This window comes from Mauremys mutica, chromosome 1 (assembly GCF_020497125.1).
Source record: "Mauremys mutica isolate MM-2020 ecotype Southern chromosome 1, ASM2049712v1, whole genome shotgun sequence".
NCBI lineage: Eukaryota > Metazoa > Chordata > Testudines > Geoemydidae > Mauremys > Mauremys mutica.
This window is the reverse complement of record NC_059072.1, coordinates 217,188,157-217,205,553: the sequence shown is the minus strand read 5'-3', so window position 1 is coordinate 217,205,553 and position 17,397 is coordinate 217,188,157. Positions and strand designations below refer to the sequence as shown.

General features: G+C 39.7%; 1 protein-coding gene across 27 annotated transcripts in view; it reads right to left on the bottom strand.

Moving 5' to 3' along the window:
* Nucleotides 1-987: 987 nt before the first annotated feature.
* DMD (dystrophin) overlaps nucleotides 988-17,397 on the bottom strand; it is a 2,044,659-nt gene continuing 2,028,249 nt past the window's right edge. For 21 of the 27 annotated variants that reach the window (XM_044996713.1, XM_044997415.1, XM_044995932.1 and 18 more), the window contains one exon: nucleotides 988-3,416. In XM_044996713.1, coding sequence (XP_044852648.1) covers nucleotides 3,319-3,416 — 98 coding nt within the window. In that variant the 3' untranslated portion in view covers nucleotides 988-3,318. Of the gene's footprint in view, nucleotides 3,417-10,222; nucleotides 10,255-17,397 lie in introns of all 27 variants that reach the window. The other 6 variants (XM_045002732.1, XM_044999668.1, XM_045002388.1 and 3 more) reach the window with 2 other exon arrangements.

The window sequence follows — 17,397 nt, the reverse complement described above, 5'->3', positions numbered from 1 at the left end:
TACCAGGGCTGGTATATAGAGTATATAGATATTCAGCTCTACATTCTGTAGTATCTCTAGGTATCGTGCGCCATTAGAGTGTTTGGAATTTAGCTATTTAATGAACTATTACAAATACAGACGTGTTCCTAAAGTGTGAGTGCTGCAAATGTGCACATCAGGGTTCCCAACTAAATAGTAATTTCAGTAATACCGTCCCAAGATTAGGCCCAAGAACCTGTCAAACCTCAGAGTGATAACTGGGAATTCTTACGTAATCACTATAATTATTTACAATTCATAGAGCTACACAATGTGGTAGAATACCTTTGAATTGCTACATAAATGCCTAGAATTTGATTCTTAGATGTGGTCTCACTCTTCAGACTGAACAGGAAGCGAGGCACTGGCAGCCCCTGGAGGGCTGTGCGTGGGTGAAACACACTAACAAGAAAGAGCAATAATAAGGGAAAAGCAATACCAGCCCAATGTCTCCCTGGAGTGTCAATAGATATTTCTAACCCACTGTGGCAATGCCTGTAGACAAACACTGAAGAAAGTAGGTAGAGACCTTGAGAGGGAAAGTACAAAGCCAAAGAAAGGAGTCTGTGTGGAGGGGAAGGATTAGGAATAATTCCAGCAATGTGGATTTTACAGCTGCTTCACACAACAAAAATATTCAGGGATTGAACCGAATTTTGTTTACATTCAAGGTGTAATGGCCTGTTCTGAAGGGGTAGTGCTGGTATGAGCTTTATGCCTTAGCTTAGCCCCATGTTACAAAACAACCCCTCTGAGAGACAGTTGAGGTTCCCTGCCCCTTCTACCAGATGATGTGGGATTTCTATGGGTGCTGCCCTTGGCATCCAGCCCACTGAGTACTTTGTTGAGGGGAATATGGAGTACATTTAGGGATAGACTAGATGGCATGTCACCCAGTGGAGCTCAATAAAAGAATGGCTTACTGGAAAAGCAAGCCACTAAATAAATGCTGCACTTCCATAAAGATTAATAACATAATTGCGTGCTTTATTGATATACACAGTAAAGCAGTATATAATACAATAGTAAGGCATATATTTGGTGAAATTTGATATGTTGTGAAAAATGCAGTAAAACTGAAGTTTATAAAAAAATTAGTAAATGTTACAGTGTTGGTGTTAAAACACAATATTTTATGATACCCAAGTAATAAACCAGTACCGAGTAACAATGAAATAACATGCCATATGATATTTATGTAGTCAATTACAATGATTATGTTTTACAGTTTAATACTTTGTGGTTATAAGGAACATGAAATAATTCCCAAATTATGCTAAAAAAGCAGCAATAAAGCTCTCAACTTTTAAAATATTTTTAACAGACTCACTCCAAAACTAATGTCTAGAAAATAAAAACCAACCAAAATAAAACCCTGATGAAAACAATCGTGCAAGCCTTTTACCTCTGATTTTTTAAAGAGGTTTAACTTACAAGCACAAAAGAAAGAAAGAAAAACAAATCCATTCCCTTATATCTTGATTTGAACTTTCCTGAAGAAAGGCAGTCAGAAGTAAACAGGGTACCCACTGTAAATAAAGCATTTAAAGAACTCATTATCATGAAAGTGATCTGGATTTCTTTTAACGTATTAGTATTAAATGATGAGACCGGTTCACACAATGGACAAGTGGTGACAATGTAACATCTGTACGTAATTGTCAGGAACACCACAAAACCAAAGTGAGGTAGAAATAGCATGACTAGCCATGTTCAATGTTAACTAGCATTCAAAATAAAATAAACTCTCTCTCAACTTTTAATTACACTTCGTACAAGAAGAGGTAACAGATTTTTACCCTTGCAAAGTAATGTAAGTTAGATGGTGTATTTCTATGTGTTTTAAAAGGAAATTAAAAGCTGATACAAGAAAATGAAATGGTAAAGCTTTTGCTAACAGCACCTCACACCCCAACCTACCCTAATGAGTTGCTGTTGAACCGTTTAATCTATTTTCTGTTCTCCCTCTCCCAAGTCATTGTGAATTGTGCGTTATTACTTGCAGAAAAAAATGGGGAAGAACAAATATTGAGGGGACGGGGTGGGAAGAACCTTGTTTTGCTGATGAACATTTCATGGAACAGTGTGGCACCTTCAACTGCTTATCATACAGAAACAGTAGTAATTTTTTACACTGCACCCCAAAGCTTTAAACTCTGTGACTCCTTGGAACTTGCTGCCACAAGGGGTTGAGATAGATATTGTGGACGTGTCACACACATCCCCCCCCCACAAATATTGGGTAACTTTATGATAATTAATAACACTGGTAGCTATGCAATCTATGATGATATATGAACAATCACTTCGTGCTTCTAGGCAGAAGCTGATCAGCAGCAGGGGGTCAGTAAGGAATCTCCTTCCCTCCACCTACAGCATCTCAGAAAGATGGCATTATGGGTGGGGAGGAAGCATATCAAACTTCTGCTGAAGCATCATGTGCTGGCCGCTGCCAGAGGCAGGATACCGGACAATAAGGTCCAAAAGTTTAATCCGGTAAGGCAATTCCTACGTTTCTTTACTATAACATTCAGGATTTTAGTCGGCAGAAGAAACAGCTGGAGTATAGGATATTAATTCGATTTACAATTTAGTTTTGCAAGCTCTGAAGAGAGCATTGTCATGTAATGTGCTCTTTCATTTCATTATTGCAGACTAGCTGGATGATTAATGTAATCCTTAATTTTATCTGGAAAGAGGTGGAAAAACTACCTCAGTTGGAAGTTAGGAAGATTTTTTTTTAAGCCAACCTTAGACAAAAAACAACGTGAAAGGTAAGTCAGTTGTTTTGGTGTTGCTGCAGAAAAGACTTTCTTTGATAAGCAGGGAAAAGAACACAGAACATGAATACATCTCTGGTACAGTTACAGAGCTGAAATGATACTAAATAAATGCATTGCCTCCATTTTTTTTGTTTGTTTTTTTTTAAAGGGGGTTTCTATAAACAATTTTTTTATAAAGCACACTTTAGTTTACAATCTCTCTTTATAACTGTTATAAATGTTTTTAAACAACTCGAAATGCGTTCCATATAAAGAAATGGCAAGTTATTTAGCTATCAAGATTTTACATGTTGTTTTCTTATAATTTTTGTACAATTGCATAGATGTGTAAAACCTGCCATTGTTAACAAAACAATAACAGACTTAGGAAACTACTGAAATCTACAGTATAGTACCACTACTCTTCACAAAAATATAGATTTGTTTTCTTGTAAACTCTTACAGTCTAATCCTCTTTGTTGTATGAATTTTATAAAAACCATGCGGGACGCCTGAAGTTGTAAAACACATCTTGCTATTCTAATGCCTTGTCATCAGTCATCACTGTAACTAAGGTTTCCATTGCTCTGCCCAAGTCATCTGCCATGTGGAAAAGGCTCCCTACATTGTGGCCTGAAAAACAAAAGGCAAAGAAAAGGACATTAATAACAGACAGAACAGTGAATTGTTATGAACATTACGTATAAGTGAAGTAGACACACATCACTCTCCATGTATATCTCTGCACAATTTCATGCTGAGTACAACATGGCACATTGTACCTAAAAATCCCCATACTACAACACATATAAAAAGTCATTTGTGATAGTGTGACATTCATAGCACAATTGTTAGAAGAGCTCGGTGAATCTTGCAGAAATATCACAACCAACCCTGCTTTGAATTTGTACAGTAATGCACTTTGGCAATGCTCCATGTGCTCGCTTTCCAAACATGTACAAGTGCTCAAGTCGTATTGGCAGGAATATTCATGGCAAGCAAATTTCAAAGTCACATGCATAAGTATCCACATAAACCACATTTTAGATTTGCACATGTATTAAACGGGTGCTGGAAGTGCTTGATCACTCCGATCAGTGAATAAAAAACAACTGGACCAATCCTAACTAACACAGCTTGACTAGGGAATAATCCAAAGTCAGTTAGGGTATGTCTGCAAATAAAAATAAGTGGCTGGCCTGTGCCAGCTGACTTGGGCTTGGGCTGCAGCCTGAGCTCTGGGACCCTCTCATCGTTTAGGGTCCTACAGCGGAGGCTCTAGCCCAAGCCCAGAAGTCTACATTGCAATGAAACAGCCCCTTAGCCTGAGCCAGCTGGCCTGGGCCAACCCTGGGTGTCTAACTGCAGTGTAGACATACCCTTGAAATCAATGTGAATCAGGCCCTAGTCTAAAACTGTTTGTGATCCAACTAGAGGATTAAGAACAATTCACAACTACATTCCCTAAATCCTTTCAAATAAATGTATTCAAGGAAACTGCCATCTGTTTGTGGATACTCCACTAGCAGCAAAAGAGGCTACATTTATCAGATACATTATTTACTGTGGTTTATTTGCTCAGCTCTAGTCACTGGTATCAATGTGAGATCCTGAAATATTATCACTTGGTTATATATCACAGATGGGTTAGGTCATTACTAGAGCTACCTTCATGGCATTTTAACTTTTTATTAACCAATAACTAAGTACTACTTTATATTAAACTCATACAAAGATATGCTGAAATAGCGTGAAGAGTTTTTGAGTCACCAAGAACTCTGGGGGTAGAAAGTCTGTTCAGAGAAGAGTTATAACAGGATGCGGAACACAGGAGCACCCAGAGTTGCTTGGCACAGTCCACAAAGTGAGAGGAGTCAGTCGAGGATAGGACAGGACCAGGACACTCAACACCTCTCATCATCCTGGTCCCATCAACTAAAGTGTCCCACCCTAGTGGATGACTTTCCGCACTGATGCAGCTACCTCTCCTGACGCAGGGCATACATTTTACACTTCCCCACTCAAGTGGAGTAAATCAAGGTTACAAAGGAAAGATACTAGGAGTTAAGGTCAGACTCTTTCTTTAAACTGTTGTGCCTAAATATTACAGTATATAGATAATCATGCACTGCTGACATTTCTGCGGTACCAAGATGGTAGAGCTGAATTAATTAAAACTTGTGGGACAGAAACTTTAAAGTAAATCATTTAAATTTTAAATTCATTTACTGTGTAAAGGAATCAGTTCAATGCTCATAAAATTGAGGGGCTAATATCACTTGCTTGAACCAATCATGACACAGCCCAGTATTTATGTAAACTTCCCCACACAATTCTGGCAATGCTCCTCTATCCTAACCTCTACGCTACCTTAGCTATATTGCCATCATTGGCCTCCTGAGCAGATTCTACCAATGCTGTGGCTTTGGGATGTTCACAGTTGCATTTAGGAAGAGAATGTTAAATGTATTCTCATTGGTGATTTAATTTAAATTAGATAAAGTATGAGAGAGAATGAGGTAGTGAGCAACCCTGCAAGATGTAGAGTCAGGATAAAATGAACAATTCACCCTCCTTTCCCTATTCAGTCTCTCTCTTCTGCTTTTGTGAAAAAGACCGAAGGATGCTGCTCTATGCTGCAGATGGCAAAATAGGAACTTTAGAAACAACAAACCCTAAAAGCTGGCTCACACAATTGATAATTGGTATTAAGAGGCTTTCAGCTGTAAGTAGACAGTTCAAATCCAGCTAAGTCAGTAGTGACCAAACATTATCATAATCTAACTGCTACCTTGTGGCCTCCATGAAATAATATTTGCAGTCTCTGTCCAGTTCCTGGTATCATCGTAAACTGGCATCCTTGCTTTATGTTGACCAGAGACATCAAAGACTGAACGGCCACAGGACATCAGCTAACATGTCACTGCTGGCACTGATCATTTCACAAGGCTAGTAACTATAATAAGGGCTGTGTAAGGAAGTTTGCAACACTGCCTCCTTTGCTGTGGATAAATAAAAGATTTCAGCCTCCTGGACTATCCATGCGGCACCTTTCACAAGTTACACATTCACACTTCTAATCCGAAAAAATAGGGTCTTTTTTCTTCCCTCTCTGCCGATGCAAAAACAGCGGAATCATTTTTGCTCAACCTTCTAAATAAATAAATATTGATATAGAGAGCTCTAGCTCTGGCGGATTTCAATACTGGAAAATTTGAGTAAGTCAAAAATGAGTAAAAAACACCTTTTGAAATGAAGGTGCTTACAGAAAAAGAACGGTAGCTCCGCCTTTCTGACATATTTACATGCGTATGTATGGCATGGTATAAAGGTTTTATTGGCATACATTTGGATTGACCTGCAAAATCTGAAACAGTCCACTGAACACTTCAGTCCTGCAAGCTACTTTCAAACAGCCTCTATTTTAGTCTTTAAAGCACCTAAACACAAAATTATTTCTTCACTCACATCTACCCCAAACCATGGACTCGGAGGGGCTGAAAATTATAATGGCCAAACATCAATGAGTGGCAATATTACAACTGTCAGTGATCCCAGAGTCACACTCAGCTATCTTGTGATCTGCTATTACTAGAAACAATTCTGGGATTCCAATTTTTCAAGTGCTGTAACATCGTTCATTTCTAGCCCTGGCAGACCAAGATATCAGACTTTAAATCCCCATTCCCTGGATTTATGGAAAAGCTATTTTAGATCCTTTTTAGAAATGTTTAATATTTGTTCATACTATTTTTTCTGTCATTCAGAGCTCTGGTAACTAAGGAAACCTGATTTTACAGGTAGAGGATGAGCAACAATAACATTAATCAAAAAAATTAACAATAAAATATTTTCTAAACTGTGGCATAAGCAAACAAAATGTAACATAATGAATGAGTTATGCAGGCATCCAAAATGAGGGCCAATGAAACCTTTATGCATCCAAATAGTATAACAATAGTGCAATAATTCTTTCAATTGCTGTGGCTGTACTTTTGGGATTATCACAACTACTCCCATGTGTTTGGAGCCAAGAACAAGTTATGTAGGTCATCTCATATAAGTGGCAATAACAAAAACTTTCTCCAGTATGGTATATCATGACATATTTTTTGCTGCGGCCACCCCATTATTTTTAAACCCACTTGCTGTTTTTCAGTTTTTGATCTCCCTGTGGTTCCCCTCCCACCCCACCCCCCCTCACCACTACTTGCTAGTATGGTATATTAGCACTGAAAATACATTAGAATTAGCGATGTAATTTCTGTGGGTGGAGATTAGCAACATCTACAAGAACAATAAAAATTACCTTAACAGAGGAATAGCCTGCAAATAAATGTACAGTCTGCCCTGAGTAAAGGAGGGCCTGTCACTGCCAGACTGAGTGGTGATTCAGATTCACAATGCCATCCCCTGCCCCCACTTGTTCAGGATGGGGGAGTAAGTTACTGCACATCTTTTCTGCATCATTACAGCTCATTCTTCCAGATCCTTCCACTCTCTGTATCCCCTTGTTCGTAGGGTAAGGGTGGGGGAGGTAAGAGGTGAGTAGCCCTTGCTGTCCTCATCGGCTGCAGGCCCAGTTCCAACTCAAGTAGCCCTTCTTCAACCATGCAGGTGAGAAAGGCAATGTGGGTGTGCGAAGTGTTTATTCTCTCAAGACCATTGGGATTTGAGAACAATACAAGCATGGCTTTCCTGGCCATATGTACACTACACATGCGTGTGTGCGTCATCTATAATGCCTATACCAGGAGGACTGTTACACTTCTGTTGTATTCTTGTTTACTGGAACCACCTGAAATACAACATTTCTATATTCCTTATTAAGATGCAGGAAAAAAATGCTGGCCCCCAAAACATTTAATAAATGAAAACAGAACAGTCTAAACCAGGGTCTCACATAGGATTATTATTATTTTAATATAACTGAGCTGTCAAAGACATCATTAATTCCACTTTCATTTTTTTGTAACATCACATTAAAGACAAAAAGCTCTCTCAGTGCTAGTGGCTCTCCAAGGATGAAAAAACATTGTTTAAAAACATCACGATCAGCTTCAAAATGTAACAACAGAGGAAAAAGAGACATGGAAAGTGTTAATTTAACCTAGTCTTGTACAAATGGAGTGAACAATAATACATGTGTACTTGCCTTGAAAGCAGGACAACAGTATATTTCTGTAGACGTTAACTGCATCATTTTTAGTCACATCCAGCATGATATGTACCGTATCTGCTGAATTTGCTTTAGAGGCTGTACTGGAATTAAGGCCCCCGGGGGAGGATACAGTAATTGAATATCAATCTCGCACTGCAGCTTGTTACAGAAATAAACATGCAGTGTTCAGACTCTAAAGACAGGCCAGAAAGTAAATTAAAAAAACCCAAACACAATATTGTCTGTACTTCAGCAGTGCAAATTTCTAACCCCAGGCCTCAACCCATGAACAATCCTCCCTGTTGGTGGGTCAGAGTCTGACAGCCTTATTCAGATTGAGTAGCATCTTGAAATCAATGGGACTACTCACAGAGTAAGGCACTACTCAACATGAGTAAGAGGAACAAAATCTACTTGTGTTTTAATTGCAAGGTGGCTTCACACAAATTGACTGACATGTAAACCTAAAGCTACACTATAACTAGACAGAGAAATATTTTTTAGCATGCAGACTTCATGTACATGTGGTCTGAGTACGAGAAGATAGCTCTCAATCCTGCCAATTGCTGAGCACCCTTAACTCCCGCTGAGTTGAAACAAGAGTTGAGGGTGCTGAACATTTCCTTGGAGGTGCTCAGTACTTTGTAGGATTAGGCCAGTGGATTTTCAATACTTAGGAATTGCATACTCTCTAAAGACAGGGCAGCGGCAGTTTTTTTTAAAGGCTATTTTACACACACACACACACACACACACACACACACACACACACACACACACACACACACACACACACACTGCATTTTGTCTTTGTTAATGATGTATGGAAATATAACCAAAGACAACGACAATCAGCATCAAGGGCCTGTTCTGCTCAAATGGAGCCTAATCATCAGTTCTTAAGGGCCATTAATTAGCAGAATTGAATACCAAATCATTTCCATAGAATTTTTAAACAGGTGCAATCTGCTTGATGAAGTGTCAGATACTCTGTTGATGAACAAGTTAATAAGCAAGCACCAGATATCTCCCTTGAGGAAAGGCTGATCTACAGTAGGGTGACCAGACAGCAAGTGTGAAAAATTGGGAAGGGGGGGTAATAGGAGCCTATATAAGAAAAAGATCCAAAAATCTGGAGTGTCCCTATACAACTGGGACATCTGGTCACCCTAATCTACAGTGAAGTGTTTAGTCACCGATATAGCTGTCCAGTGCAAATGGCTGTACAAGTGCAGCTCACCCCAGGGAAACTGTACCAGTGCAAGTCGCCATTTACGCCAGTGTAGCATGGTCAGCCATAGAAGTGTAGCTACTCTGATGGCTAAACCCCGCCCCTCCCCCAACCCCAGTGTAGACGCAGTCTGAGTATGTCACTATTAGTCTCTCCCCATTGCAGGTACAGTAACATCCCACAGTTAGGCCACCTTTTTAATTCCTAATTCGTTCATTCTAAGCACCTTCCAGCATGATTTTCTGCACGTTCATTTCACAGCTATCTGTAATTACACTAAGGTAGCTTCTGAATATTTTATCTTTCATAATCATTTCATTGGGCATTTCATCGTTCAAACATTATGCCTATAGGAGTACAAAGAATTGCTTAACAATAAAAAAAGTTCACTAGAAATATTTAAAAAGGTAATATGACAACACAGCACAAAACATTTTCACTCAGTAATAGGCAGAGAAGTATGAATTCTGAAAGCTCAGAGCATTATAAAAAGGCATTTTTTCTCAAACCGATCATTTCTAAAGCACACAGCAAATACCTTTATTCCTTTATATAATTGAATGCAGCACTGTGAAGTCGGTGGATGTTAGCAGCATACCTTATTGTGCAAAACTGAATTTGCAAATTAAAAAAAAAAAGTGTGAGTTTTTCATACCTCTCAACCTTCAGTATTCTAAAGGAAAAACCTATTTACCTTGATTCTATAGATATTTATAAAACAATTCTGCTTATGGGCAGGAACATGCCAATGACAGATTATTACTTCCGACCATGTGTGTCACATAACGGCTTTATTTTAATATAGTCTCATCTTCTGTTATCCCCTGAGTTTCCATCTTTGTGGGGCTCGGAAGTGAGGCACACTGCTGCTCTAACAGTTTCCCCATTGAAAGTTGAGAGGCATTGTATATTGTGGCATGCACTCAGGGAAACAAAACAAAAACTAAATAAAAACAAATAAGCTACACAGCTGCCACACAAACGCCGGACACAAAGAGCAAGATGCCATGGCTTCTGTTTGTCACAGTTAGCCTGAATCTCACTAACCTCTCTTACTGGCTTTCCGGGGGCATTTCTTCCTTTAGTAACAGACAAAGGTAGCAGAAAGGAAAGAAAAACAAAGCCACAAATAAATCAATAGTAATTTATATTGACAAAGACACTTCAGCCTCCACTTAGCAATTTAATACAGGCATAATATAATAATAAATCTAATTTTTTTAAATAAAGTGAAGGACTACAGTGCTTTTAACACCACTGGCAGTTGTGTTGATCAAATCAAGAGTAAATATAAAAATCCTTGCTTATTGCTTTTAACATAGCCAAGTATAGAAGCAGTTATGAAGTCTACTGAAATCAGCCAAATAAAACCTTTCACCGAGGAGAGGAAGGCAGTGATGTTCTAAATCCATTTTCTAAGTGAGCAATATGATTATATTGATTTCAAGTATTCCTACTAGCTAACATTTGTGCTAAAATCTTCTCTCTCTGACTTCATAATTAATTCACTCAGACTTTACAGCGTTTATTCTGCTCTGAATATCCTACTTTTGCACCTAAAATATAAAGTTATCCAATTGCCACTCTAATGTATTCTTGTACACATGTTAAAGATGAATATTTTGTGTAACATCAAGACATTGGTGTCCATTTTGGGAAGCTTACTAAGAACACAAAGAGGATGGGTGGCAAGAGAGGGAAAGAAAGGTGAAATTTTTCAAATGGAGATGAAGGAAAAAGGGTTTAGGGACTGACCAAGAATCAAGCAGGTTTCTTATAGACTTTGGATGTAATGAAATATCTGAGAAATTAGATGCATGACTGCCCTTTACTCAGGGGATCAAAGATCTCATTCACGGGGCTTGGTACATATTTTTGCCTGGACAAACTTCTCTTGAATGATACTCAAGCTCTCCATCAATATGAGGCACCCTGTCCTTCTCAACCACACCACCTCTGTCAAAATATATACACCCTGGTAACGTGAAGAACTGTTCTACTCTTTACGTTATCACTGCTATGTTGTTGTTGTTGCTGTTTGTAGTATTGTAGCAGCTAGCCAGGGACCAGGATACCACTGTGCTGGGCACTGTAAAACACAGAACAAAAGTGGGGCCCTGCCCCAAAGAGCTTACAATTTAGGTATGCAATGTCGGTCCTAAAATATTACAGAGACAAGGTGGGTGAGGTACTATCTTCTATTGGACCAACTTGTTAGTGAGAGACACAAACTTTCGATCTGCACAGAGCTCTTCTGTGTAAGCTCAAAAGCTTGTCTCTCTCAACAACAGAAGCTGGTCCAATAAACGATAGTACCTCATCCACCTTGTCTTTCTACAATCTAGATATAACACAAGAGATACCAGATGAATACAGAAATACAGGGGAGTATGAGGAAACAACAAGACAATACCGGTGGCAAGCAGTGATTCTGACATGCCAGCAGGGCCGCTCAGAGGATTCAGGGGGCCTGGGGTCTTCGGCGCAGCGGGGGGCCCCCACCGCAGAATTACCGCCGAAGACCCGGAGCGGAAGAAGCTCCGGGGGCCTGGGCCCCGTGAGAGTTTTCCGGGGCCCCCGGAGCGAGTAAAGGACCCTGCTCCAGGGGCCCCAAAAAACTCTCGTGGGGCCCCTATAGGGCCCGAGGCAAATTGCCCCACTTGCCCCCTCCCCCCCCGGGCGGCTCTGCATGCCAGCAGCCTAACCGTTACTGAGTTTTTTGTAGGCATCACTGCAAAGATGATTTTTTTTAAGGATGGATTTGAAGGAGGATAATAAGGTAGCCTGTATACAGTGAAATGTATACGATGTGTACTAATTTCTCCTCAGATCCTTTCTTGATGCCCTGTCCCCACACAGCAAAAGGTAAAATCCACCATGTTTATTTTATAAATCCACATTCAAATACACTAGTCACAAAGTGTCATCCAAAAAACTCCCCAACCCTGAAAGCTGACTGGCTGTTTTGGGGCCAAAGTTGTCATAAATATTGTATGTAAACTTTCCAAAACGTGGTGCAGTAGCTGCATCTCAACCACCATGCAGAACTCCAGCTTACAGAAATTAAGAGGTTCACATTAGGGCCTGCAAGCTAATGTACTGTAGTAAATTACAGAGGCATCAGTCACAACCAGGGCCCCAGTCATGCCATGTAAAATCATACATGAAGGTATGGACCCCCAAAGTGCTTACCATCTAAATCTTGCAAAGACTCATGTATGCGTTTAACTTTATGGACTGTGTTTAGTCCCACTGAAGTCAACAGGACTACTCACAGGGTGTAAAATTAAGCACATACATGGGTCTTTGCAGGATTGAAGCCTAAAATGCTAATTATTAATTGTGTCACGTAAAGAATAAAGGGAAAAAGTCAAAAAGTAAAATAAAATAACAGCACCCTTAATGACATAAGCTGGGATTCTTCTGGACATTTTCTGAGAAACAGTAAAACTCAGATCACTCCCAAACAGCATGCCCAATTCTAGTCTGTCTTCTCAGCAGTCATTCTAAGAACGAACGGGGACACACTTTGTTTTCGAAAATGAAGAGGGAAAGAATTTTGTTAACAATTATGGTAAGCTGAGTTTGTAACTAATAGATTTATAGTGCAGATTTACATTTTTATGTGCAACAAGCCAAGTTATTGGCTTCCCAGAGTTTAAGACACACTTTCCCCATCCCACCTCCAAAATAAAATAAATTCTAGCCTTGAAAAATGTTTTCGAACAGTATTAATATCAAGATAACACCTTTTTGCACTTCACGTGAAATTCATTACTATATTCTCAAGCAATTTCATCATGGCCTGATTATGTATTCAAAGGTGGAAAGCAACCTCAGGTCCCACTGAAGAAACAGTGACAGAGGCTCAGCCAGTACTGCAGTATGCTACCATCAGGGACTCAAGTATTGGAAAGACCTCAGGAATCTTGCCTACATGGGGCTAACTGAACCACGGGTGTCATGGGGAAGGTTCAGCACCTGGCATCTTTCTGGATGCTGGCTGGAGTGGGCAGAAGCACTCCTTTCGTGGTCTGAGTTAGCTGTGAGATTCACTGCTTATGGTGGCTGAGAGAGTTCTTCCACTGATTCTGTAAAATGTGGAAAGGAGAGTTTGAACAATGATACCAGTGCTTTGCTGACAAAATACAGAAAATTATAGGATACATTTTCAGTGCTGGACGTAGGGATTTAGCTGCACAACTTATCAGTATCCAAGCATAGCTAATGCACTGCTGAAAGTGTGTTTGTGTGTGTGTGTGTACATAAAAGTGGGATAAAAAAATGAAATGAAAACCGACTTGCAAATGATTAATCTATTTTCAGTGCCATTTTTTATTTATTGCCCTGAGCTCACCATAATTCTTCTAGGTAAGCCATGCTAGGCGGCCTTTTTTATTAAATGGTATTTCGACAAATTAATAATACTGAATTTTGACCCAAAAAAATCATTGTAGTTTACAACTGGGTTGATGTTCTTCTAAGTACTTATATGACTCTTTTCACCTTACTATCTAAGCTCTTGACTGTGCACCCCTGAAGTCCACAGAAACTCTGCCACTGAGTTCAGTGGGTTCAGGATAATGTTCTTCTGTGTTCATTCATAAACAGCATTTGCAAACCTTAGCTACAAAATACACTGTGGATCACAATGAGATTTGTTTTAAGTAGGTGCAGTTCTACTGACTTCAGTGGAGTTTCATCTGCTAAACACTAGGACTGAACTTGGCCCTTATTTTTTAAAATCGCATATTGCTGCTGCTTCTTTGTCAAGCCAAGATCTCTATCTACTGTAAATAAACTCCTTGAAGACTGTGTAATTTGTGCACAAGTATAGTGTGAAAACATTTTCCTCTGTGGCCCATTATCTAGCAGGGCTAAATAAGCCACTGAGGTGGTATTTAATAGTACATTTCCTCTAAATGTCAGACCTCTGGCTTTGACATCTGTTTTGAGTTAGCAAAGCAGCTGTCTGAGGCAGCTGCAGCAGCTGTGAATTTGCTGTGAGCAGCACAGCAATGGGAACATGGATGGGAAACCTCAGATTAAAAGGAAAGGAAAATTCCTTAAGGACAGCAATCATCAGGTACTCAGCAGAAATTCCCCCTGCAGAAATTACACTGCTTTCAGCACCAACCTTTGGCTCTTCAAGGAGCACAGAGTTCTTTCTGTACTGTATAAAAACTGCTGAAAGGTTAAATTAAAAAAGAAAAAGTTATAAAAAACTATACAGGGACATCACCTACTTTTCCCAACATCTACTTACTGAGACATGAGCTATGAGACAGAAACATCCAAAACACAAGTCCTGATAACAATGGAAGACTTTAACTACCGAGGCATCTGTTAGAAATGTAATATGGCAAAACACAAAATTTCCAATATATTTTCAATGTATTGGGGACAATTTTTTGTTTCAGAAAGTGGAAGTAGTAACCAGAGGGTCAGCTATTTTAGACTTGATTCTGACCAACAGAAAAGAATTGGTAGTGAATCTGAAGGTGGAACGAATTATTAAACAATCAATTTGTAAGCTCCTGGAGAATAAGAAGGTTATAAGGAATTGCCAGCATGGATTTGTCAAGAACAAATCATGCAAAACCAACCTAATTTCCTTCTTGGACAAGGTTACTGGACCAGTGGATACAAGGGAAGCAGTAGATGTGAAATATCTTGGTTTTACCAAGGCTTTTGACCACTAGGGAAACGTGGGTTAGATGAAAACATTATAATGTGGGTGTACAACTGCTTGAAAGACTGTACTGAAAGAGTAGTTATCAGTGGCTCACTGTCAGATTGGGAAGGCATATCATGTGGGGTTCTGCAAAGGTCAGTCCTCTGTCCATCACTATTCAATATTTCCATTAATAACTTGGATAATGGAATGGAGATATGCTTATAAAATCTGCAGATGACACCAAGCCAGGAGGGGTTACAAGCACTTGGGACAACATGATTAGAATTCAAAATGACCTTGAGAAACTTGACGATCTGAATTCAACAAGATGAAATTCAATAAAGACAACCACAAAGTGCTTCACTTAGGAAGGAAAAATCAAATGCACAACTACAAAATGGGAAATGACTGGCTAGATGGTAATTCTGCTGAAAAGGATTTGGGGGTTATAGTGGATCACAAAGTGAATATTAGTCAACAATGTGATACAGCTGCAAACAAGGCTAATACTCTGGGTGAATTAACAGGCATGTCATTGAGGTAGTTGTCCCACTCTGCTTGGCATTTGTGAGACCTCAGCTGGAGTAGTCTGTCCAATTTTGGGTGCCACACTTTAAGAAAGATGTGGACAAACTGGAGAGAGTCCAGAGCAGAGCAAAAAAATGATAAAAGATTTCGAAAACCTGACCTGTAAGGAAAGATTTAAAACAAAAACGGGGCATATGTTAATCTTGGGAAAAGACGACGGGGGCGGGGGCAGCGCTGATAATAGTCTAGAAATATGTTATGGGCTTTTATAAAGTGGATGGTAATCAACTCTTCTCCACGTCCACTGAAGGAAGGACAAGAAGTAATGGGCTTAATCTGCGGCAAGGGAGATTCAGGTTAGATATTAAGAAAAATTCTCTAACTATAAGGGTAGTTAAGCTTGGGAACAGGCTTCCAAGGAAGGTTGTGAAATCCCCATCATTGGAGGTTTTTAAAAACAAGTTGGACAAATATCTGTCAGGGATGGTCTAAGTTTACTTGGTCCTGCCACAGCACAGGGGGCTGGATTTGATATCTTCTCAGGGTCCCTTCCAACCGTGACACCCTTCCAGCCCTGCATTTCTATGACTGTATGCTTAGTTTTCTACATGTTGCAAGACTTCCTTTACAACAAAGGTGCTAAATCTATTCAAAATAAATGCTACCAAGTTTTGGTACTCTTTTTAATACACCTGCTCACTATCATAGAAGTTAGAGATGGAAAAGTCATATTAAAACACCTGCCCAACTCCCTGCCACTGGGGATTTGTCCCTGTTATACATTTTATCATTTCAATTTTTGTTTTGGAAGTCACGAATAAAATCTTTCTGTTGCGAAGTTATTTCACAGCCTTATAGGAGCTCATTCTTAGGACACTTTCCCTGATATTTAGACTAAATTTTCCATTTTTAAACTTCACCCATGATTTTAACTGATACCTCCATGCAGCCCACTACATAAATTTGATCTCTCCTTTGTGTTAAGAAAATTAATGTATTCCTAGACAGACAAGATGGATCAGGTAATACAGTGCTTCTCAAAGCTGGTCCGTCGCTTTTTCAAGGAAAGCCCCAGGCGGGCCAGGCCAGTTTGTTTACCTGCCGTGTCCGCAGGTTCGGCCGATTGCAGCTCCCACTGGCCGCGGTTCGCCGCTCCAGGCCAATGGGAGCTGTGGGAAGCGGAGGCCAGTATGTCCCTCAGCCTGCACTGCTTCCCGCAGCCCCCATTGGCCTGGAGCGGCGAACCATGACCAGTGGGAGCCGCGATCGGCCGAACCTGCGGACGCGGCAGGTAAACAAACTGGCCCGGCACGCCAGGGGCTTTCCCTGAACAAGCGGTGGACCGGCTTTGAGAAGCACTGAGGTAATATCTTTTATTGGACCAACTTCTGTTGGTGACAGAGACAAGCTTTTGAGTCACAGGGCACTCCTCCTCAGGTACACCCAGGGGTTACCGCAAAATACAAGGTGGAAGGGATTGTTTAGCATAAGTAGTTAGAACATATTGTAAAGGACCATTTACATATTGTAGCGTGGACTGTTAACACCTCTGCAGTGATAAGACAAAAAGATGGGATTAGTGGGCCTGTGTACCACATGCTGTGATAGACATGTGTAGGATCCATGGATTTTGAAAGGTGTGTGTGGGGAGTGTTAATCATTGTAGCAGAGGAGATATGTCTGCGGGTTTTGTCATACAGAAAAATGTTTTCTGTACTAACACTAATTAATATACTACAAATTACAGCATATCACTGCTTGCAATAGGTTCTGTATATCATTTATATACTGTCAGCTTTATTAATGAAGTTTACTATAAAATTTATAGCAAAAAAATAAAATTAAAAACCCTTTTTACTCTCTGTCAGCACAGAGTGGAATCTGAAATAGTGTGGTAATTTCCTATTTTAAGTACAGGAAAATAACTACTGCAGCTTAAATAAGACATTAATTGTTGACTTTTGAAATGTGACCACCATATTCCAAACATGCTCGTATTTTCAAAATGATTATTCTT